This window comes from Carassius auratus, chromosome 21 (genome assembly GCF_003368295.1).
Source record: "Carassius auratus strain Wakin chromosome 21, ASM336829v1, whole genome shotgun sequence".
Lineage (NCBI taxonomy): Eukaryota > Metazoa > Chordata > Actinopteri > Cypriniformes > Cyprinidae > Carassius > Carassius auratus.
Window position 1 is genome coordinate 497,750 of NC_039263.1, and position 25,080 is coordinate 522,829.

Genomic DNA, 25,080 nt, shown 5'->3' on the forward strand with positions numbered 1-25,080 from the left:
GTTTGACACAATTGACCACAGCATTCTTTTGCATAGACTTGATCACTTTGTTGGCATTAATGGAAGTGCATTAGCATGGTTTAAATCGTACTTATATGACTGCCATCAATTCGTAGCAGTGAATGAAGAGGTCATGCATTTACTGTGCACAAGTGCAGTATGGAGTACCTCAAGGCTCAGTTCTAGGGCCGCTACTCTTCACGCTCTATATCAGTGATCCTCAAATCTGGCTCGCGAGATCCAGTTTCCTGCAGAGTTTAGCTCCGACTCTAATTAAATGTTTGATTAGGGTTAGAGCTAAACTTTGCAGGAAAGTGGATCTCGCGAGCCAGATTTGAGGATCACTGCTCTATATGTTACCCTTGGGAGATATCATCAGGAAACATGGTGTTAGCTTTCACTGTTATGCTGATGATACTCAGCTCTATATTCTTCGCGGCCCGGTGAAACACACCAATTTGAAAAACTTATGGAATGCATAGCCGATATAAAAAACTGGATGAAGAATAATTTCTTACTGCTAAATTCTGAAAAAACAGAGGTGTTAATTATAGGACCTAAAAACTCTGCATGTAATAACCTAGAACACTATCTAAGACTTGATGGCTGCTGTGTCAATTCTTAGTCATCAGTTTGATCGCAATCTTTAGAAAGCCACATTTCTAGCTATGAGTTTCTAGCAAAACTGCATTTTTCCATCTCAAAAATAAACAAAGACCTTGTCTCAGAGGACCACCAGGACAAGACCACAGGAAACAGATGATTCTTCTGCACAATCTGACTTTGCTGCAGCCTGGAATTAAACTACTGGTTTCGTCTGGTCAGAGGAGAACTGACCCCCCAACTGAGCCTGGTTTCTCCCAAGGTTTTTTCTCCATTCTGTCACCGATGGAGTTTCGGGTTCCTACCGCTGTCGCCTCTTCGCTTGCTTAGTTGAGGTCACTTCATCTACAGCGATATCGTTGACTCGATTGCAAATAAATGCACAGACACTATTTAAACTGAACAGAGATGACATCACTGAATTAAATTATGAAATGCCATTAACTGTCATTTTGCATTATTGACACACTGTTTTCCTAACGAATGTTGTTCAGCTGCTTTGACAAAATGTATTTTGTTTAAAGCGCTATATAAATAAAGGTGACTTGACTTGACTCTGGAAGGTGCCTCGCAACACCCTAGTAGTACCTATAAGTTCAAAGACCAGCGTAGAAACTGCATCACCCTGGAACCAAATATCAACTCTATCTCCGAATGGCCTTAAACAACACCCTAGCAACAGCCCAGAACCCTCTAGCACCCTCTAGCAGGTAATATTTCTGAATGCCCTAAAAACTGAATAGCAACACCCTAGCAAGCATCTGGCAATGCTTAAGCAAGCTTTCAAAACAGCCTAGTAACTGAATCGCAATACCCTAGCAACCAGATACCAACTCCTTTTCAGAATGCCTAGCTTAAAAAAAAATCACAGCAACAAAAGAAAAAATAATCAAGCCTTGCACGAGAAAACACAACTTACTTTTTCAGAAAGAGTAAAAAATCTGGTCCTATATATAATGATGCAAATTTACAGAGACAGACTCATTATTATTATATATTTTTTACATCAAGCAGGTGCCTTTAAATGATTAGTTGTCAATGCTTTCTTCCAAGGATCACTGCACAGTTATGGACCTTGGTGTTGTTTATTTTTGTGGCTTGGAAAGTAAAGACCATCCACTCATTCTTTATTCTTAATTAGTGAGATATGCTTCTTGCCAACACTTCTCCTCTCAACCTCCAAACACACACAAACACAAAAAGGTATACACATGTACATAGTTTTACATTGAAATGAAAAAAAGTGTCTATCAGTAGAGGAATGACCTAATCTTATTCTTTGCCAATAGCCTGAAACACAACTAGTGCTTGAACGCAGACTTTTTGGCAAAACTCCTCCAGACCAAACAAGGAGTGCTAGACAATCTGGGTTTAAAACACAGCAAGGGGTGGGGAGGGGGATATGGTACCTTTCCAGAAAACCCCCTTGGTTTCTTTACAAAATTTTGACACAAACTGCCAGAATTGATGTATATGCAAGAATCCAGCAATCTAACAGGCAGTTGCGTACAGGCAGTATTACATCAAGCCATGAGTGTAAGTGACCATATGGAATGGTACCTCTGGAGAAGAAACCATTCCATAAAACATGGAAAAAATTATATCAAATAATAACAAATGACTGTCAAGATAGATGAACATTTTAAGCTAGTAGATGACGCTTACAGCAGCTTAAGCGTAATGTGTGACTCATACTCCTATTGTCAGATCTTCTGGACGTCATTCAGCCTAAAAGACTGTTTGAAGTTTGAAGTACATTACAATTTATTGCCTATTAAGGAGAGAAACAACTTAATTATGAAAAGGCCATTTCTGTATTGGTCCCTATTGTAAGCCTCCATTCTCAGAGGTCACATTGGACTGTTATGGATGCGCCATTATTTCAAATGTCTTCATGATCAAGCCGTCAACATCCCAGTTGGATCTAAAGGCTTTGGGGCTACAGGGGTTATTAAAATCTGTGTTGTCAACTTTCAATAATGTGTTCCAACACACACCCATTCAGTGTTTTCCATCACATACATGATTTCATGTGTTCCTCTGGGACTCATAAGTTAATAACAATAGAGCGATCCCTGGAGCCTGGCCAAATGACTTTAAACCTCAGAAGTGAGCAATCTTCCTTCTTGAATGACTGAATGATGGGTCAGGTCCTTAAATGTTACTTACACCCCCATAGCTGGAAACAATATATCATGTAATAACCTTATCTGGAGTGATTTCTTACTGCTTTTGATTGGATAAAAAAAGAAATACTCTCCATGAGAATATCTGGCAGATGTTTCTCTTGGTGAGGTAGATGTTAAGAGAGTGAGAGAGATTTTCTCTCTCCCCCTATCCTCAAATATCTGTCTTTATTTTTTGGCCAATGCTTTGACTCATGTTGGCAGAGGTGACCCAAATAAATGCACTAGCACCAGTCATTTAGGGGGGCTAGGGGTGGGGTTAGAAAAAAACAGAAAAAAAAACATAATGTACAAGACCCAAGTGTGCTAGTTTCCCTAATTACGTAGTGTTCCTCCATCCTTACTTTCTTTCTTTTTTTCTCTCCCTTTCATACTGGCCCCCCACCCCTTATCCTTCTTGTTCGAGACATGGGTGTGCAGTGATTTGCTTTTGGGGGATAAAACCCACAGTTTGGGAGTGGAGAGGGATATTACAGAGCAGGATGGCCTGGAGTAAGGTACCTCTGCTCTTGCATGGATTTCTCCTGCTGGTTCTGTGTAAACCCTCCCTTCAAGGAGGTAAGGTCTCTTCAAACTCATTTGGCTTTTTCGATCTCATTGCATTACAGGTGTATTGCAGTTTTGGCAATAGCATCACACTTTTTTTTATTTAGTTGCACACTGCTGACAGTGTATGCAATTAGGCTGTACTTTGTTTTCTGTGTTCTGAATGTTCTAGGTTCAGGTAAAGGATGGATTATAAAAAGTAAGCAACTTGAATGAAAAGTGCTGTACTGAGTGCTATAGTGGATTTTTGCAGGATGATTTACTGTCAATGAAATTTGACTCAGGTCTCGTTCTTGCATTACCTTTAAATCTTAATACTTAAAAATGTATGATGATGAGGAAACATTGCCAACTTGTAGTTTAGTAAAATTAGAGATTGTCCATTAAAAATGAGCTGGGATAGCATTTTATATTACTTTGATTTTCCATTCATTTTTTATTGGTGGATAAAACTAAATATCAGTGAAGTATGTCACATATCAGTGAAACATGATGCATTTGCATTTGGTTAAAGTTTTCAATTTGTTTTCAAGTTTAATTTGATACAATCACAAATAGTACTCCATAAACCCAGATGGATTTTGACTAAAATAAATTACTTTTTTTGTTGTTGTTGAAAGATTTGAAGTCACTGTTTATGTTTATGGGAATGGTTTCCACTTGCCATCTTTTATACATGTTGAAGGAATGATCTGAGAAATTCTAATCCAGATCATTACATCATATACTAACAACCTACAAGCATTTCCCAGTGGGTTTGTAGAACAGAGGACTTCAGCTTTTTAGTTCTAAGATCTTGGAAGAGGTAATGTATAAGATGTTGTTCTTCATCTGAATCACATCCATTCTCTGTTCCCCTATGCCTACAAACCTTAAACAGCAAGGCAGGAGGTCACAGAAACGTATGTGGTAATGCATTTGGTGCTGTTTGAGGTTTCACATGAAAGACTAGATGCAAGATTAGTTAGAACCCCCTGGGTAAGTGGCATCATCACTGAGTAAAGGACAAGAATGGTCCTCATAAACTGGTAATGTGTTGCAGGGGTTAGATCCAAATATGCATTGTCAAATAAAAAAAGTATGAGTTTGCAGTGCAAACAGTGATGTTTGCAGAAATTTGGTACTATCTACTCTATATTGAATAAAATAATGTTTTAAAAGATATTCTCCTTATTCTCCTCTTCGGGTTTCTCAAATATATACAAAAACATGCCATTAAATGCTTGGTTATTTCTTTATCTGGCATGCTAACATGAACAGGACACATTAATAAGGGAGTTTATTAATGTTCACTTTCTCTCTCAGGAATTTATATACCAGCTGGTGCAGGGGGAGGAACTGGAGCTGGTTTAGGGGGTGGCCTTGGAACTGGAGCTGGACTTGGTGCTGGAACAGGTCCTGGAGGAGTTGGAACAGGATTAGGTCCGGGTGGTCTTGGAATAGGGCCAGGAACTGGAATCAGACCTGGAACTGGTAACAATTTACATTTATTCTTAAACATTTCACGTGCAACTAATGTCCATAACTTCCATATCAGTGCACTGTAAAACTGAACATTGAAAATTATTATTTTTAAAATTAAAGTTAATTTTGCTCAATTAATAATGAAAGTTCATTGGACTTAATTGAAATAAGTTCTGTAAACTCAAAATGCTGTTGTAGTAAGGTGAACTTAAAATTATTGCGTTTTCTAGTTCCCATCATGCTATGCATCAGCCAACAAGGAAAACAAATGTTTACATTAAGTGTTATTTTGTGTGTTTTTACACAAGATTAACATAGAGAGAAATAAATTAGTACTTAAATGTTGTGTTATGTTAGGATTTACATATGTTTCTGTTATGTTGGTTTTGTAGTGTTACCGTTCTGGTGAAGAGTAGAGCCTGTGGTTAGATTGAGGATGGAAAGCAAAACTTAAAGGCTAAATATACTGCATGATGATTGAATATTTATATGCAAGTATTGTGAGTCTTCTTTGATAACTACATTAGTACCAGTGTGCTGTTGTTAACCAGCACAGAACTATAATGATCTGAATGAATATGTTTTTAATGGAAGTAAGTTGCATATGTTATGATTATCATTGTGATGAGTGGGGTGGGATCATGGACCGAGGCTTGGCTTGGCTCCCATGGCTCTGAGCCCCGCCCCTCTTGTCATTACAATGTTAAGTTTTATTAACTTTAAAAAATGAGGTTGTTCACTCAAATATTGTAAGACAATAAGTTTCCACAAATGTTTTGAGTATTCTTAACTTACCAGGTTTTACAGTGTGCTACAATAACCTTTAATAAATTAGCAACTAATAAAGAATATTGTATTGTGCATTGTATTTTATTCTGTATCTAATACAATAATTTTATTTGTTTACCTATTTTTTTTATTTTCTTATCAGGAGTTGGAGGAATACCTGGTTTCAAACCAGGAAAGACAGGAGGTGAGAGGTTAAATTTCTCCTAATTATTCATTTTAAGTTTAATGAATTTAATATTTACTTGTCTAACTTGTAATAGGCTTTGGAGTAGGCGGTGCTTGGGGGCAAGGTGCTGGACTGGGTGCTGGAGGCCTTGGGGGAGTTGGGCCTGGTGCTGGAGGTCTAGGGGGAGTTGGGCCCGGTGCTGGAGGTCTAGGGGGGATTGGGCCTGGTGGTGCAGGGCTTGGTACAGGAGGACTTGGTACTGGTGGATTAGGCACTGGAGGCCTTGGGACAGGTTGATGAAATTTATTTTACATATTATGGTACTGTAATGTAAAATAAACTGTAATTAACATAATAATCATTTTGTAATTAACATATTTAACTATTTAGAGACATGCTATCAAGGCACAAAAAATATTATATGAACTTGATCTTTTCCACAGGGTCATTCGTCAAGCCACCTAAAACAGGTGCGTTGTAAAGCATGCTAAAAGTTGAGATTAATTTTAATAGTAAAGATTGGCAGAGACATTGGCTTTATCAGATAAGAAATTCATTGTGTAAACACAGGAGGATATGGAGGTCTATCAGGAATTGGACCAGGTGGTACAGGTGTTGGCCCTGGATCACTTGCACCTGGTGGAGTTGGTCCTTCTGGCATTGGTCCAGGAGGAATAGGACCTGGTGGCATAAGACCTGGTGGCATTGGACCTGGTTCCATAGGAACTGGACCAGGAAGTTTCGGACCTGGAGGAATTGGTACTGGTGTTGGAACTGGAGGCCTTGGAGCAGGTAATATTTCTCAGAATGCAATCAAACTTAACTGAACTGTTTCATATAAGGTTATGCTAGTCTCTGCTAGGAACTGTAGAATAACTCAGTGAAGCTGAGCCTAATAAACACAAATAAACGCAAATCTCAAGCATTTTATTTTGTTTTGTTATTTCATCTTACTTTATTCTGTCTGTAGGTGCTGGTGGCAAACCCCCAAAACCAGGTAAGTGGGAGAAAACTGCAGTCAATGAAGTCTTCTCGTACATTTGCAATTTCAGCCACATGCATTAAATTGAGCAAAGAATGTATTATTTTGATTAAGACTTGCATGAGTCTTGCTTAATACAAACAGGTTATGGGGGTATTCCAAGCACTCTCGGAACTGGAGGTCTTGGTGGCCTTGGACTCAGGCCAGGGGGTGCTGGTTTAGTACCAGGTGGCTTTGGTGTTGGTCCTGGAGCTAGTGGTGTTGGCACAGGAATAGCTGGACAAGGTAGAGAAACTGGTAGAGAAACTCTAAAAGTAAAGCAATCTTTTATTGTGATATTTCTTACAACAGAGAATTCTATAATTGTTATTGTCAGGTGTGGGCACTGGTGTGGGAGGGTTTGGCCCTGGTGGAGCTGGTCCAATAGGTGCTGGAAGAGGTTAGAAAATTAAAACAAATGCTAGTAACTATATATGGATATTTAAAAGCTAAATTTGAAATATTTCAAGTTTTGGTTAGTGACGTTATTTTTTTCCCTTTCCTGCTTCTAGGTGTGGGAGGAAAACCACCCAAAACAGGTAGGCAATCTTTAAGATGCAGTGTTTCATCTTCACTAGGGAATTTAAAGGTAGCTTGACTTTAAATATTTAAATATATACACATTTTTTTCAGGTTACGGAGGTCTTGGTGGTTATGGCCCAGGAGGTGTCAGCACTGGAGGTATTATCCCTGGTGGCGTTGGACCAGGTGGCATTTTCCCTGGTGGGGTTGGACCAGGTGGTATTGGACCAGGTGGCATTTTTCCTGGTGGTGTCGGACCAGGTGGTATTGTCCCTGGTGGTGTTGGGCAAGGTGTCTGGAGTCCTGGTAAGACATCTTTTCAATCAACAGTAGACACAACAAGTTTTTTCTATTACTGCCTTTGCGATTCTGTTCATAGCACTATTTCATAAAAATAAACAAAAAAATTGCCTTATCACAGGAGCAGGCAGAAAACCTGGGAAACCAGGTATGATCTGGATTTTAAAGTGTTCTGCAACTACAATAAAAAAGTGCATGCATAATTAAAATACATTGTTTTTGTTGTGAACATCATTATTCTTATAGCTATTGCAGTCAGAAAGTAGTATATTGGTTCAAAATGCATTTACCTCAGATTGTGTAAATTTAGGTTATGGTGGGCCTGGGGGTTTTGGTGGCGGACCATTTGGAACAGGAAGTCTTGGAGCAGGTGCTATTCCACTTACACCTGGAGGTGCTGGAACAGGCTATCCATCAGGTGGTAAGAATATACTTCCATTCCTTATGTGTTGTAGCAATAAACAATAAAAAGGAATACATTTAAAGGTGACTAGTTAAAAGTGAATTCTGAAGGGGTTAAATTATAAAGTAATATTATCTGCTGCTTTAAAAATTGAATTTGTTTTTAGGTAGCTATAGTGGATATGGTACTTATCCTGGAGCTGGAACAACTGGTCAGAAACCACCAAAACCAGGTAAAGCTAGATCTATGGACATGAGTATTGGTTTGAATTAAGGTGTGAAACTTGATTACACTTTTTAAAAATACATATTTAAATTGTATCAACACATGCTGGATTTGATTAAATAGGATTTGGACCTGGAGGTGCAGGAATTGGACCAGGTGGTGTAGGAATTGGTCCAGGCGGCACAGGAATTGGTCCAGGTGGTGCAGGAATTGGTCCAGGCGGCACAGGAATTGGTCCAGGTGGTGCAGGAATTGGTCCTGGTGGCACAGGAATTGGACCAGGTGGAGCTGGAGTTGGGCCTGGAGGTGTAGGAATTGGACCTGGTGGCACTGGAACTGGAATTGGAGGAGCAGGAGTTGCACCTGGTGGAGGTAAGTTTTGAGGTGTATCACTGTTAAATTACTGCTGTTTGCATTTACTTGCAACTTTTAACCTTTGCAACTTTTCAATCCGTTATCGCTCCTAGCACCTTTTCTACCTCAAACTGGCTTACCAGGATCTGGAACTGGGATAGGTGCTGGGGGCAAAGTTGGAAAGATTGGGAAGGCACCAGTGCCAGGTAACTGTGTCTATTAATGGAGCTCCCTTTTTGTTGGAATATTTTTAATCAAATCTTTGACAAGAAAGAATTGTTTTATTTTTCTTTCTCCAAACAAACAAGGTGTTGGGATTCCTGGGCTATACCAAGGGGGTATAGTTCCTGGACAAGGTGGGAGACTGAAATTTTTGACAGTTATTAGAAATTCCATTGTTTCTAGAATATTTGGTAACACTTTATTTTGAGATGTCCTTGTTACATGTTACATTTACTTACTTTTATAATAACATTTATTTATGCATGATTACATGCACGTGCCCCTAAGCCAACCCTAATCCTAACCCTAACCATATAGTAACTACAAGTAGTTAATTAATATTACTCTAATTTTTATATGTGTAATTACTAGGGCTGGGACTTTAACGCGTTAATTGAGATTAATTAATTACACAAAAAATAACGCGTTAATTAAGATTAATTAGTTACAGAAAAAAAATCCCACATTTTTTATAACTTATTTTTGCACCGCGGAACGTTTCTCACTGGATGAGTTTCGGCGGGACCGATTATACTGGAGCACCAACTAGCGTTCGCATATCACTGCAGCACATCGAGCCTCAAGTATCACCTCAACGCAAAACATATAGCAGCTAGCGTGGACTTTACACTTTATGTTGAACTATGTATTACTTTGTTGGTGCAACTGGCAGTTTATGTTGAACTCTTTATTGTTTTGGCCAAGGTTATTGAGAGTTGGACTTAGTATGTTATGGCCTCTGAAGCAACAGAGAGATCTTTTCTAATAGTCAGGTTTTCCAATGTTCTGAATGTAATTGACAGTATTGTGTTTTACTTAAAAAACACTTTACAGAAGGTTCCAGCACCTATAGGCTACCTGAATTTCTGAAATGTACTATTTCTAAATTGTTTCTAAATATGCTATTGCTACACTTAATGGCAAAAATTGCACTGGTGTGCTAGGCTTGGTTGAACAAAAATAAACAATATTTTGTTGCTTAAGCTTATGTATTCAGTCATTATTCAATGATATACTATAAATCCATGTGAAAAAAAATTACTTCTCACCGTTCTCAGGTCAAATATTTATATGCGATTAAAATGCGATTAATTTCGATTAATTAATTACAAAGCCTCTAATTAATTAGATAATTTTTTTTAATCGAGTCCCGGCCCTAATTACATTCTAACAAGGAACCTTAAAGGGTTAGTTCACCCAAAAATGAAAACGATGTCATTAACGACTCATCATCATGTTGTTCCAAACCCGCAAGACCTCCGTTCATCTTCAGAACACAGTTATGAACGTGCTCACAACAGACCAGAGGAGAAGACAATGCTGAATAAAGTCGCAATTTTTGTTATTTTTGGACCAAAATGTATTTGCGATGCTTCAACAAATTCTAACTGACCCTCTGATGTCACATGTAGTACTTTGATGATGTTTTTTATTACCTTTCTGGACATGGACAGTAGACCGTACATACATTTTCAATGGAGGAACTGAGAGCTCTCGGACTAAATCTAAAACATCTTAAACTGTGTTCAGAAGTTGAACGGAGGTTTTACGGGGTTGGAACGACATGAGTCATTAATTACATCATTTTCATTTTTGGCTGAACTAACCCTTTAAAATAAAGTGTAACTGAATTTTCATATAGATATGACATTCACATTTTTGTTTTAATATGTAGGTTTTGGAGGTAGAGGCGTTCTGCCAGGTGTAGCCACAGGATCTCAAACTGGTAAGATTTATGTGGTTTATAGTTTTATAATTTATAGCTTTATCCAGCAATTAAAATATTTTCTGAGACTCTCTCTCTTCTATTTTGTGTTTATAGGGCAGCTTGGTCAAGGTGCACTTGGAGCTAATGGTAAAATAAGTTACTAAAAGAACAGTCCATTCAATAAAAGGTATGAAAACTAATTCTAACAGAACTCATTTATCTTTTAACTTTCAGGAGGTCGTGGAGGATTTGGTCAACAAATACCAGGCGTGTTCCGTGGATATCCTCTTATATCACCAAAGTCTGGAGGTAGCATTCAGTTAAAAATGTATCCCTTTATTCATTGTAGTTATTTACATTTGAGATCAACGAACACAAATTATACTTGTCAGCCAATGACATTAGCTTCTCATTATTTAAAATCAAGTTATTTGCCATGTGATTCCAGAGTATGTATGGAAATTTACTTTCTTACTCCATTTAAGGTATAAGCGCTGCTAAGTCTCAGGCTAAAGCTGCTAAGTACGGTAAGTCATGCAGGAAAAAAAAATGAGACTTTCTTCAGAGAAAGAATTTCAATATATATCTATACGACATGTTAGATATTGCTGACTCTCGCAAGGGCTGGTGGTGTTCCAGGTCTCAGTGGTGGGCTTGGAGGTATACCTGGTGCAGGTGGTGTTCCAGGTGCAGGTGGTGTTCCAGGTGCAGGTGGTGTTCCAGGCATAGGCGGTGTTCCAGGTGCAGGTGGTGTTCCAGGTGTTGGAGTCATTCCTGGAGCTGGCGGGGGAACTCCTGGTGTCCTATATCCGGGAGCTGGTGGTTTCTATCCTGGGGGTAAATTTATGATTTATTACAAATAGAGAAATGTTTCAGGATTATCTAAAACACCGAAATGTACTTCAGTATTATAATATATACCGATTGTCTCTCATTAGGAGCTGGGGCAAAAGCTCGGAAGTATGGTAAGAAAACTTCTAGATTCATGTTATATATAATCACCTGGCTGACAACTGTCTCTTTCGTGGAAATTATTACAGTAGATATCAGAGGGAACCAAATTTTAAATATTAAGCCTGGTAAAAATAAGTTAAAGTAGAAAAAGCCAAATCAAACATGAAAAATTAAGTTGATGTTTATTATGCAACATATATAAAAATGGAGTTTCATCTTAATTTGTAAGCAATTTTGGGTTGTTTTCTCTCAAGCTTCCGGGATAGGAACTGGTGGAGTTCCTGTTTCTGGTTTGGGAGTGGGTGGCCTTGGAGCTGGAGGACTTCCTGGTTCTGGTTTGGGAGCAGGTGGCCTTGGAGCAGGAGGACTTCCTGGTTCTGGTTTGGGAGCGGGTGGCCTTGGAGCAGGAGGACTTCCTGGTTCTGGTTTGGGAGCGGGTGGCCTTGGAGCTGGAGGACTTCCTGGTTCTGGTTTGGGAGTTGGTGGACTTGGCACTGGTGGAATCCCTGGAGTTGGTCCTGAAGGTATCCTGATAATTAACTTGTTTTGTTTTCAAATTGATTATCATTAACAGCACAATGATACATACTGTTCTGTCATGTTTTAGGATATGCTGCAGCCAAAGCAAGAAAATATGGTATGACTTTACATTTTGCATTGTACAATGAAATACTGTAGTTCTTGATATTGACAAATCAATATTAATGTCACTGTAATTGTCTTAACTGTGTCCATAAATATACAATTTAGCTCTAGCACAGGGATAGCCAACCCTGTTCCTGGAGAGTTACCTTAGCTCCAACTCTAATCAAACACACCTAAACCAAGGTGCTGAGAATTATAAAAAAATTGCAGGAAGGTGTGTATGAAGAGTTTTTATTTATATTTCCCCCATACAAAATAATTTTTTAAAAGTTTCATTAAAACTCCAGACTTATTTTTGTTTCTCTATTGTTTGGCTTCTTTTATTATTAAATTTTTTTTTACTTTAACATGCCTCTAAATGATTTAGTATATACTGTATAACATAAGGGCTCCTCTACTAGTTTCCCACAGGAAAAACCTAATCCTAATAATATAGTATAATATGATATAAGAATACATTACTGTTCTTAGATTTGATTGTTTTATTTCATATATAATTTGTGTCATTTTACCACAGTCACAGAAACCTAAAGAAATGTAAGATATTGATATTCACTGATAAATACTTCCTAGCTCAGCTTGGACGTCCTGGTGGGACTTTAGGTACAGGAGGATTGCCAGGTGGAGCAGCCGGTGTTGGACTTGGTGGACTACCTGGTGGAGGTCTTGGGATTGGTGGACAACCTGGAGGCGGAGTTGGAGGGCTACCTGGAGGTGGACTTGGTGGATTACCTGGTGGAGGTCTTGGGATTGGTGGACAACCTGGAGGCGGAGTTGGAGGGCTACCTGGAGGTGGACTTGGTGGATTACCTGGTGGAGTTGGTGGTCTACCTAGTGGTGGTGCTGGGGGACTTCCCGGCTCTGGAAATGGTACCAAATCATACCATCATATTTTATGATATAAAGTTTGCTATAAAGATTTGAGGTCATATTTAATAATAAATATTCTGATGCTTTGCAGCATATGCAGAGGCAAAGGCTCGTAAATATGGTAAAGCAACCTTTAATTCAATGCTTCAACATATTGTACTGTTAAATGGATTATGTTGTTTTATTGATAGCATTTATTATCCAAACTTTACTTAGCTTTACAACATTAAATATAATTTTACTTAGCTTTACAACATTAAATATAATTTTTATTTTTCAAGGTCTACTTGGTGGAGGTGCTGGTTTAGGCCCAGGCACTGGATTAGCTGCAGGTATTCCAGGTGGATTACCAAGCACTGGTGTTAGACCATTTGGGGCAGGGATTATACCAGGAACTGGGGCTGGACAAGGAGGGGTCCCTGGTGGGGGTTTTGGTCCAGGAGGTGTACCCGGTGGTGGGCTTGGACCTGGTAGTGTTCCTGGAAGTGCATTTGGACCTGGAGGTAAATCAGAGTTTCTGAAGATTTCAAACACTGGGCTAAAAAACAATGACACTGTTGTCTTCTGCTCTATAGCTAAATCAGATTTGTTCAAAATTGATGAACATTGCAACTTTGACACTGGTTGGTTATATTGACATTTGTTATTGAACCAAACTGACAGACAGGCACAAAGCATCGCTAATAACTCACCAGGCATAGTAATGCAATGTCATAAGAAGATGATAGCTTCAACCTTTTCTGTATTTTAATTAAACCATAGCCAATCTGGAAACCAAAGTAGCATGTCTAGCCAAGTCTATTCCCAGATGACCTTTCTTTTGGTTGACTAAACATAGCCATTGCATTCTTGGGCACATTCTAATGTCTCATCAGTGTTATCCAAGAGGATTACTGTATCATTCAAGCACACAGTAATGTAGCTTTAGTGTGGTTAGAGCACATTGTTGATTATGTACCAGATGATGATTTTAAGCATAAGTAGTATTTCGATACTCTGCAGCTCATCATTGAGCAGTTATGCCTCATAACACTTATCTAGCTAAGGTTTTTTGAGGCAACATCTTGAAGTTGTTAGACTAGACTATTTTTATCAGCAGGTGAAAAGAGGTAAAGATTGGATCATTGGAGGTTTTCCACAGAAGCACAAGCTATAAAGATTTTGCTGTGCTCATATTTATACACTTAGTAGAAATATGACATTTAAAAGTTCATAACAAGTACGATACATAGCTTTAACCACTGCTAAATTGTATTTCTCTAATATTGACTTCTTTTATTTTAGGATACGCTGGGGCCAAAGCTCGCAAATACGGTATGGTGAAATTAAATAATCTCCAAATTTTAGTATCTATGTAGAGAAAGACAAAGTATAAATTACAATATTTTTGGTGGAACAGGATTGCCTGGAGGATTAGGAGGGTCACTTGGTAGTGGAACAGTGTCAGGTGTTGGAGCTGCTGGAGGAACACCAGGTGGAGGAATTGGACCTGGGGGGGCACCAATTGGTGGTTATGGACCAGGGGGAGCACCAATCAGTGGCTACGGACCTGGAGGGGCACCTGTGGGTGGTTATGGGCCAGGAGGAGTACCTGCTGGAGGATATGGACCTGGCTCTGGAGGTATGCTGACAAAGACTTTATTACATTTATGAAGTTTATGCTTTCTATTTGTTTCCATATTTGCATTAATAATTTGTATCAAATGCAGCATATCCAGGTGGACCAAAGGCCCTAAAATATGGTAGGATATTTTCAATTCATTATGCCATCATGTTTTTTTATTACAATATGGCATTAACACTTATTTTAATCCTTGTTTAGGTGCTGCTGCTAGTGGAGGAGCTCCGGGACTTGGTCTGCAGGGTCAGGTAGGAACTGGTCCAGCAGGAGGATTTGGCACGGGGGCATGGCCAGTTGGTGGTTATGGTCCAGGGACTGTAGGAGGCCAGGGGTCTGGATTACCTGGTGGTGCTGTCGGAGCAGGAAGCAGAGGAGGGCTTGGGCCTGGCTATGGAACAGGTGCTGGAGGTAATTTAAACCAGTCAGAGTAAGTCATACACAGGAATTAATAAATCTGTATTATTAAAACTGTACCTGATCAACTTATCCTTCAATTAATTACATGTGTCTTATAGGATATGGACCTGGATCAAAAGCAGCTAAATATGGCAAGTTGAAACACACTACATACATATTGCAAATGGCTCTTGATCATTGATTAATATATATTACACTTATAGTACAGTAATATATGGTACACAAATCTTTAATTGGTAACAAAAATGTTACCAAATCTTTTTTGAATATAATGTATTTGTGTTTAATGCACATTACCAATATTTGTTAAGTATAAATATAAAATGCTTGCCTTAAAATGATACAACATTAACATGGTCTAAACCCATGTATATCTTGAAAGGTTTACCTGGATCTGGAGGTGTCTTGGGAGCAGGAGGTGTACCTGGAGCTGGAACAGGATTGGTAGGAGGTACTGGCGGTATGTGGGGACACTCCATCCAAAGAAATCTTTTCTTACCTATATTTACTTGTTTTAAAGAAACATGATATTCTTTCTTCAATGGAACAAAAAGCAATTTGTGAAATGTTTTAAGTACTTTTTTTATACAATTCAAACAAATAAATAAATACATACATACATACGTGTGTTTTAGTTCTGCCTGGAGGAGTTGGGACCGGTGTTGGATATGGAGGTAAAGTTTTGAAAACTTTCATTAGATGTGAAATACTAATTACTAAAATTGAAGTATGTCATCTAAGCATGCTGTTTTGCACATTTCATTCTTAAGGGTATGGAGGAGCACAAAAACCACCTAAATATGGTAAACCACTTCTGGTACTTAACTTTTATAATAAAAATATCACAAATATAGAAACTAAGATTTGACCCCATGCATTCCCTCTAGGACAACCAGCTGGTGGGGCTGGAAGTGTGTTGGGCGGGTCGGTACCAGCAACTGGTGGAACTGGGGCCATAGGAACCGGAATTGGAACTGGTGATGATTATTGCTAAAAGACGACTTAATAACAGTTGATAGATGCAAAAAGGAATTTGTTTACATGCTCAGTGTTTCATCACAGGTGGTGTAGGTGGGGCTGGAGGCACACCAGTTTCAGGGACTAAACCAGACAAATATGGTGAGTTGGCAATCTATGGTTATATGATCTAACCATCCATTTTCCAGTACCGTATTGCTATTGCAATTTTCATCATAGGCATCATAGGAGGAACAGCAATTCCAGGAAGTACAGATGCTACCGGCACAGATCGTGGAGCAGGACCTAAACCTGGAGTTGATGGAGGTAATGCAATTCATTTGGAATGTACATTAAAATACACATACTGTATGTAATGTCCATAATAGTAGACCATCACTCTTACCTGTTCCATGTTAGTGATTGGCAGTCCAGATGGTGCAACCCGTGGTGCTGGAGAAGGTCAAGATTATTCCCCTTTTTCCTTTACTCTATTACAGATATTTATTGCATCTATTATTTAGCTGTTAATTTGTTTGTTCCTGAGTTGTAATTTTAACATTGTGTTGAACACACAGGTGGAACAAAAGCTCCCAAGACTGGTAAGACAAGTTTTTTTTTATTTTGTTTTGGGGGTTTTTTCTTCTTCTTTTTTTTACATCCCATCTGATCCCATCAACTAGAATAAAACAATTGTCCCTTTTGACAATGTAAGAAAAAATGAGCAGGCATTTTCACCTTTTAGCCACCAGTTTTATTTTGTGATTATTTCAGAATCTGGCGGACCAATAGAGGGATCAGGTGGGTCTATTGGAGTTGATATTTTAAGTTGAATTTCCAACTTTTTAACAGGATAGAAACTAAGCAGCATGTAATCTTTTTCAGGTGGACTTGATGGGGTTGGTGGGACAGGAATACCCATTTTAGCTGGAGAAAAACCAGGTAGACTCTTCTTTTTCAGTCCTTTTCAGTTTGTCATCTATTTTTTATCAATGTGATTTCTTTTTGTAGCTCACATTTAATGTACATAGAATAAAAAGCATACATTGGATCTTCTGTGACAGTCAAATTCTAGACAAGCCTACAGTACAGACATGAAAAGTTCACAAGATTATGTTTGTTCAGACACAATCTTTGGCCAACTACACAATTCACGATTCACTGATACGATTTTGGGTTATTGAGCTTTGTTCCAAGTTTGAAGCATGAATTAAACTGCACCATAAAATCATGCTTTTATTATCTTTAACACTGGATGGATGGAGGAAAAGAGGATGTACTTGATGGATTTTAAGATGCCAGGTCCTGCCGCTCATAACTTCTTTTTCACTTTAATGATACTTGTATGTTTTGACTGAATATTCTTTTAAAATTTTGCTCTTTGGTCCACAGAAGTAAGATGGTTGTACATATTTGGAGTAAACTGTGTCTTTTACTATGAATAATAGTAGTAGTGGTAGCAGGCCTAGTATTGGCAAAACTATTCTTAAAATAAGCTATTCATATTTATACTTGAATTAATTACAATTATTTCCATTTGTGTAGGCTACTATGTAACAGCTGGTTATTAATGAAGGCCGTAATATAGCCTGGAAAAACCACATAACACACACAAAAAAACCCATAAATTGATATCAGAATACATTGCGTCTTCAGAATGATTTGTAATTGCTTATGAAGTGTTGAAAATGGGATTTGAAGAGATACGTCAACACAAAATTACTAAATGTATGACCTTTTTTCATGTTTTAGGTATCACTGGAACTGTACCAGGTTTGTATTTATCTTTTATTTGTACTGTAACAGTAATTTATTAAGTCTGACCATTCCTTTTTACCTTATTGACGTTCTCCCTTTTTAGGTGGAACGGGAGTGCCACGACCCGACGGTAAGATCTGTCTTCGTAACCTGAAATAAATACTGACCATAAAATAACTGAATTCAAGATTATGTTTCCTGTTTGTTATTTTAGTATTCGCTAGTGGTAGGAGTTCAGCCAGTTTACACGAAATAATCCACCTACGTCATGTTCAAATCTTGCTAATGTTACGGCTCCCTCTAGTGGTCGAGGAGTCTCTTGCATGCCCAAGTGGAAAATAAAAGTACACTTCCATTGTGTACTACTTAAAGCGCTCTATTTTCACGTACTAATTTCGTACTTAATATACTAAAAAAATATATTTAATACTTTTCGTAAAGGTACTGTATCTAAATGTTTGACTCTACTAAAGCATAAAAATAACATAATATGTTTGCAGATATTTAAGAAACATGCTAAGTTAACACTTGTTTATCTTAAAGACAATGCTACAGTCAGTTATTCTCCTTTGAAAATGTGCTTGGTGTTAATCCTACATACAGAACCTTTAAAATAAATTTAAGATCATCTAAGGGTTCTCAGCTGTGCTATTTTGGGACACTGTGAATAGAAACTAGAATGTGCTTTTAACATACTGTATTAAAAATGAATATTTAGTCACCACTTGCACTACACTTGAGTGTACTAGTGTATGAAAGATGGTTCAAGTGTACTACAAGTGGTAACTAAATACATATTTTAAATACAGAGATGTATTTAGTACAGATTTGTTAAACATTTTTAGTTAATATTCATGGTGTCCCAAAATAGCACAGTTGAGTACATTTATATAATGTACTTAAGTTTATCTTAAAAGGTACTTAAGAATAATTTTTGGTACATTAAATTCAAAATTACTGTGTGAAAATAGAGCACTTTAAGTACATTATGGAAATGCATTTTTTTTTTCTTCACCAGGGTGCGGTCGTAGTAGCTTTAATAAAATGGCATTTTACTAAGCTTGTTAATGCTTTTTTTAATGCAAATATAATTAGCAGTGAAAATTCACAATATAATCTGTATAAGAGACAAAGATAATATTTTTTTTCCAGAGTCAGATACAAAAAATTAGTCTTCTAATGGTTCCCTTGAAAAGTTCTTATTTTAGGTTTTCAGAATGGTGGTTTTTGATTGATTTTAAGTTTATATGAAAATAAGGTTCGTGGTAAACATTGCTTGAAGAGGCTTTAATATTTGTATGTCCCTGTATGAATAAATCACTTAAAATAAAGTTGTTCTACCTTAGGAGTTGGCGATAGCGGAACACTTCCAGGAGCCAAACCACTAAAGCCCCCAGGTACTTCATGCCATTCACTGTACTCTTACTGTCTCTAAATATTTGGGCAAGCAAAGCGGGTGCTTTTTCATTTGCAAAAAGGTTTATTTTATTTTTCTTACTGTAGTCATTGGAGGTGGAGCCATTGCTGGACGTGGAGATACCCCAGGCATTATTGAAGGAGGACCTGGAAGTGTAGGCAGTGGTGTAGGTGGGGTTGGTGGAGTTCCAGGTGGAGCTGGTGGAGTTCCAGGAGGAGTTGGTGGAGTTCCAGGAGGAGCTGGTGGAGTTCCAGGTGGAGTTGGTGGAGTTCCAGGAGGAGTTGGTGGAGTTCCAGGAGGAGCTGGTGGAGTTCCAGGTGGAGTTGGTGGAGTTCCAGGTGGAGTTGGTGGAGTTCCAGGAGGAGTTGGTGGAGTTCCAGGTGGAGTTGGTGGAGTTCCAGGTGGAGTTGGTGGAGTTGGAGGAGGAGTTAAACCCCCTAAAGGTGATTTACCATGAAAATCTTGATCTGTAACGTCTATTAGCTGTGTTTTTTTTAGGATTATAATACAATCAATCTGTTTCCTGTAGTTTACAGCGGTACAGGTGGAACTGGAGCTCTAGGAGTTGGGGGTGTAGGTGGACTGGGTCCAGCTGGAACAGGAGGAGCTGGACTTCTGCCTGGAGGCGGTGGTTTACTACCAGGAGGTGGAGATGAATAAAGTGTACTCAACATTTACATTAGAATGTAATTTGCTTGTGCCTTAGCTTATGAGTTTGTAAATCTATTGTAGGTTATGGAGGAGCTGGAGGTTTAGGAGCCGGAGGCATCCTACCAGGGACTGGTAAATATTTTTCAGATTGAAATAAAACACCATATTCATGAAATTTTATGTACCAGTTATGACAGTTGTTGCTTTGTTGAGAATTGTATGTTTCATTTTTTGCAGGCCTCAGGTTCCCCAGTGGGGCTGCAGTGGGCAGCAAACAAGGAAAAGGTGCCAGAAAACATATTTGCTAATCCACAATTCTTATGATGAAAGTGTAGTTTGGTTGTATTTTACACACTGACCTGGAAGCACTGTTAAATGATGAATTTATCACTTTGATGAAAGTTTATGGGGCAGCAGGCACACTTGGTGGGTATGGAGGCCCAGGCGGATATGGAACAGGACCCGGTGGTTATGGTGGTGGCCCGGGCAGTGCTGGGGGACTTGGAGGGCCTGGAATTGGTGGTAAGTATTTGAAGTGTTATTTGGGTGTTACGCATCTCATATTCCTCTCACAATTTTAAAAATGCTTAATAAGGGTAACCTGGAACATTGGGTAATGTGGGACACCCAAGCAGCTGTTAACAATCCAAAAGAGAAACTGCAAAAATCACCCAAATTCTAAGTTGAAGTTTCAGTTTTTGATGGTGTGATCAAAGAACTACAAGAAAAGGGACAACAGAAATTATGTTTTTACTTCTGAAATTTGGACTACTGACACTTTTTTTACATTTAATTATTTTTTTTTAAGGGCTTGGTTATGGTTATGGTCCTGGCGGGGTAAAACCACCTAAAAGTATGTAAAACCCACAAAATCAGCACTTTAATACTACAATAACCTATCCTTTGTAGGTTAGACAAAAAAAAATTATCACACATATTTGTTTTTGTTTCTGTTTTTTTTTTTCAGGCTATGGAGGAACTGGAACATTAGGTGGGGCTGGAAGAGGAGGTCTTGGTGGTGGTCTAGGAGCAGGACCAGGAGGTGTTGGTGGAGGTCCTGGAGGAGTTGGAGGGCTGGGTGGAGGTATGATGTGCTTTAATATACATTAAAAATAAGTTTTGATAGTAATGCAATCAAACTGAATGAAATTTGTTCACATAGTTTGAACAGATTGAATAAAATTAAAATGTGTTAATTCGTATATAAAAGACAAGATCTATTACAAATGCAACAATGCATTAAATACTCAAATATACAGTACATGTGCATCTTAAATCACATTAACAACAAATCTGTGCCATAAATAATTATATTAAAGTTTTTTTGTTTGTTTTAGGTTTAGGTGCCAGATATCCAGGTGGTGGCCTGGGAGCTGGAGCTTTGAAACCTGGGAAATCAGGTGTGTTTTAAAATATAAATATAATTATGACTTACTAAAATTATCATTACATTAGCTTAGGAGCCTGAATGTATTGATAACTCCTAGTCTGGCTTGGGTGATGGTAGAGAGAGTTGTTAACTGTATTGAATATGCACTTGCAGTGTTCTTCACATCTTAAAAGAACCTTATATTAAAAAACTGTTCTTGGAGATTTGTTAATGAAAATAAATGACCACTTAGGTGTAATTACATATAGTATGCTTTCTTTACATCATTTCTAAACACACTTTTGAAAAGTGCACTTTGTAATAATGTAGTTAAATTTTTTTTTAATATATAATCTCAGAGAAGTACAATTATTTTGATGTTAACTGATGTACTTACTTGGTTATTAATTTTAACTGTAGAGTTATATTGCATTAATTTACAAATCAATATATTTTATCTGTACTAAACCTTCATCACTGCAAATGTGTAATTAGAAATATATTTAAATATGTGACACACAATTTTCAATAGAAATGCATTAAAGTATAGTGTAGTTTACCATGAATACTTGTCAGTATTTTCCACAATGTAGTCACATTATTTATAAATGTGTACTCAAGTCCTACTTAAAATGGTCAAAAAAAGTATTTTAAAGTTGCATTTAATATATATTTAAAATATAATACATTTTGATTTAATAGTACATTAAATGCATTTAGGTGTCAGCTTGCAATTTTACTATATTCTTTAAAAGTGTGTTTTTCCATAAATAGCATTGTTTTTAAAACTTAAGTAAGTATTACATTTGTACAGAAATGCTCACCTCTGTTCATACTTCAATCAGATATTGCTGTGGTGACATTAAATTGAATCACTACTGACATCTTTGCCATCATATGATTATAATGTTGACATGTTGTTTTTATTGTAGGGTATGGAGGTTTAGGTGCAGCTGGAGGCGTGGGAGGTCTTGGAGGAGCAGGTGGAGGTCTCGGAGGAGGTGCTGGAAGCCCAGTAGGAACTGGTAAAGTTATATTTGTTGCATTGCCATTTAAGATTATTTATAATAAGGCAAATTCACTAAACTTAGAGCATGGTTTTTGTCAAATTCTTCTCATTCATCTCACCAACTAAATGAGAATACTGGATGTAAACTTTGGATAGATTAAATTGACCTGCCTTTGTCTCAATGTCCTGAAGGCTTTGGCACGGGTGCACTGGGTGGTCAAGGCTATCAGCCAGGTGAGATGTTATATCCTTCCTCAATTCTTCTTGTGCCTCTTGGGGAAATTCCTCATCCACACCTATTTTTCTCTCAGATGAATTTATAAAACAGCAGAGATCGGGAAACAGAGTTAAATTGGATCTTATTATTTTCATCCATCCATTGAAAGTCAAAACCTACATGCGTAAAAACAAAATCAGATGATTACATTACTAGAGGAACATTTTGGTGGTGTGTAAATAAACAGTGAATGATATTTTACTGTACCAGTGTGTTACAGTGATTAGTGTAATTTGTTCAGTGTGATTAATGAAGAGTTGTGATTATATTATATTGTATTGTAGGTTACGGTGGCACTGGTGCAGGGGGACCTGGAAGTGCTCCACTTACACCTCAGCAATGTAAGACGTTCTGCTATTTCAGCACACTCTTTATTAGCTAATATTACAAATGCAGCACATGATAAAATTATAGTTTGGTCTAGACCTGTACATTATCTACAGCCAATAACAAGTATTTATTGCTCGTGTCTTGTGTGATTCTTTATAGCAAAAGCAGCCAAATATGCAGCTCTTCAAGGCTTTCTAGGTGCTGGAGGCTACAGAGGTACGTAAGCAGACATGAATGCACTGTTTTTTTCTATTGTCCATACAGAAACCTGAAATAATGACTTTTGTTAATTGAAATCAAATGAACTTTAACTTAGATATGCTAAAATATGAAAATATAATAAAATATTAAAAAATATATTTTTAAAACCCTTAAACATTTGTTTTTTTCTGCCAAAGCAACATTTCATTTAGTTTAAAAAACTGAAAACAGCAAGTATAGAAATAAAATAATTGCAAAATATTGATAAAAAAATACAAGTACAATAGTTTCTGAATTATTCTGAAATAACACTGTTTGTATTGAGAATAAACATGACACGCTGTTATAGAAGTAGTGGTGGTAGTGACAGTGTCTTTTCCTGTAGGGGGCGCAGGATGCCAAGGCAAATACTGCGGAAGAAGGAGGAAGTGAGAAACCAGCTGATAAAAGTGACCTCATAAACCAGTGGTGCTACTGCCTGATCTCAAATGCACTTTTTTACAGTTTAAAAGTGCCTCATGTAATATGTGAGCGATTTGGACTTACACTAAATAATTTTTCAGCCGTATGATTAGATGTGATGTGAACCAGGCACTCTTTGCACTGCCTAAACTCCCTTTACTTATGTCACTTAAGTTTAATATGATTGTTTGATTTTTTATCTTTTTTTTTCAACCATTTTATCATTTAATGTTAAAATTCTGCAGTTCCAGCTGTGCATCTTTTCTGGTTTTGCTGCAGTTGTTCACTTACACTTAGCTGTGTATTTAGACACATGCAATCTAAGGACATGTCGCTGCTATTTGAGGCTGAACTGTGTCTCTGGGGAAAGCGGCGTCATTAGGCTTCATGTTCTGGCCACCTATCATAAAGTAAAGGGAACCTGTTTTCTTTCTAGCTGTATGCACTATATGCAGTTCATGAATCCATATTTTGTTTTTTTTCCAGCATCTTCGGTCATTCAAAGCATAGTCACATGAAGGAACGGGATCTAGGCTTACCAATTTTAGTCTTATAAGAACAAAATGCTTGTCGTAACTGCAGTAGACAGCATCTAAGTACTGAGGATTATAAGCTGTCTTCAACGATACCTCAGGAACTTGAAGCGGTTTCTTTTCTAGTATCCTGACCTTAGTAAAACCTTGTTTTTGTTTGTTTGTTTTAACGTAACTCTTATTAAATTAAAATGTTGGGTTTTTAAGGATATCTATGCATTTAACCTAATCGTTTTTTTTTTTTTTTTAAGCATCGTGTGTTGTGAATGTTGTATATGTGTTTGTATAAGTGCAACTATTCAAATGTGACATGAAAGTATGATAAAGGCAATTCATCTAGTGAATCTTCTCGCATTGTTTACCTTTGTTCTTCATGTTTATGCACTTGTACTTGTGAAACTCCAACACATTTTTGTATGACCTTTAATTTTATTTGGGCCTTTTATCTATCACAAATTTCTGAAAATAAATTAGTAAAAACTAAATCATGTGTTTGTATGTTTTTTTTTTAAGGAAATTGTTTTAAAATAATACAAACATTATATATATATATATATATATATATATATATATATATATATATATATATATATATATATATATATATATATAATTAGTTTTTATTGGTTTACTATTTTAAAACCAAAGCATTTAGGCCTAAATTTAAGATATTTGAGTTCTATATCAAATTTCCTTCCATTTGGATCACACAGTTTTAACATAAACTAATAAACTAATTTATTGTGATGCACAATTTAGTACACCACTAATGAAATGCAGTTAGCAACTAACCAGAGGTGCAAGAATATAGTGTTTTATATACATATAAGTGCAGAGTAAGTGAAGCTTTACAAAATGTACAGTGGAGTTGCTATATACAGTGTTCAGCAGAGAATATAAATAGGAATGCAATGTAGGATTATATATACATTAATAACAGCAGCAACATAAGACAGTGGTAATAAATACAGTTGGTTGAGTGTACAATAGTATTGTTAAACAAAGTATTCTATGCAAAATATCAGTAATGATATTTTGATACAAATAGTTTACTGTAACTAATAGCTTGAACAGTAGTCTGTGCAAAATATGAGAAGTGC

At 37.3% G+C, this 25,080-nt stretch overlaps 1 protein-coding gene across 1 annotated transcript; it reads left to right on the forward strand.

Annotated features, from left to right (window-relative positions):
* The first annotated feature begins 3,153 nt into the window (after positions 1 to 3,153).
* Positions 3,154 to 24,402, forward strand: elnb (elastin b). The gene is made up of 59 exons (XM_026195355.1): positions 3,154 to 3,347; positions 4,641 to 4,808; positions 5,731 to 5,772; positions 5,849 to 6,046; positions 6,198 to 6,224; positions 6,325 to 6,546; positions 6,725 to 6,751; positions 6,881 to 7,021; positions 7,113 to 7,175; positions 7,288 to 7,314; positions 7,409 to 7,603; positions 7,719 to 7,745; positions 7,908 to 8,018; positions 8,167 to 8,232; positions 8,349 to 8,597; positions 8,693 to 8,785; positions 8,888 to 8,935; positions 10,477 to 10,527; positions 10,624 to 10,656; positions 10,744 to 10,818; positions 10,995 to 11,036; positions 11,149 to 11,346; positions 11,448 to 11,474; positions 11,718 to 11,987; positions 12,071 to 12,100; positions 12,682 to 12,978; positions 13,070 to 13,099; positions 13,260 to 13,481; positions 14,263 to 14,292; positions 14,378 to 14,599; positions 14,688 to 14,720; positions 14,801 to 15,007; positions 15,115 to 15,147; positions 15,399 to 15,476; positions 15,652 to 15,690; positions 15,787 to 15,819; positions 15,904 to 15,993; positions 16,079 to 16,135; positions 16,214 to 16,300; positions 16,394 to 16,435; positions 16,552 to 16,575; positions 16,748 to 16,774; positions 16,859 to 16,915; positions 17,726 to 17,746; positions 17,835 to 17,861; positions 19,078 to 19,128; positions 19,235 to 19,591; positions 19,678 to 19,794; positions 19,881 to 19,931; positions 20,037 to 20,084; positions 20,202 to 20,321; positions 20,608 to 20,652; positions 20,767 to 20,883; positions 21,137 to 21,199; positions 22,101 to 22,193; positions 22,370 to 22,411; positions 22,739 to 22,795; positions 22,944 to 23,000; positions 23,371 to 24,402. The coding sequence occupies exons 1-59, from the start codon at positions 3,272 to 3,274 to the stop codon at positions 23,415 to 23,417; spliced, it is 5,427 nt and encodes a 1,808-aa protein (XP_026051140.1). The 5' UTR covers positions 3,154 to 3,271; the 3' UTR covers positions 23,418 to 24,402.
* Positions 24,403 to 25,080: the final 678 nt, after the last annotated feature.

Bases quoted from the DNA above. Each gene is read 5' to 3' on its own strand.
- elnb (XM_026195355.1), top strand. From the start codon at position 3,272: ATGGCCTGGAGTAAGGTACCTCTGCTCTTGCATGGATTTCTCCTGCTG. The intron at 11,347-11,447 runs GTAAATTTATGA...GTCTCTCATTAG, and splicing joins TGGTGGTTTCTATCCTGGGG to GAGCTGGGGCAAAAGCTCGG. The intron at 17,862-19,077 runs GTAAGATCTGTC...GTTCTACCTTAG, and splicing joins GGGAGTGCCACGACCCGACG to GAGTTGGCGATAGCGGAACA.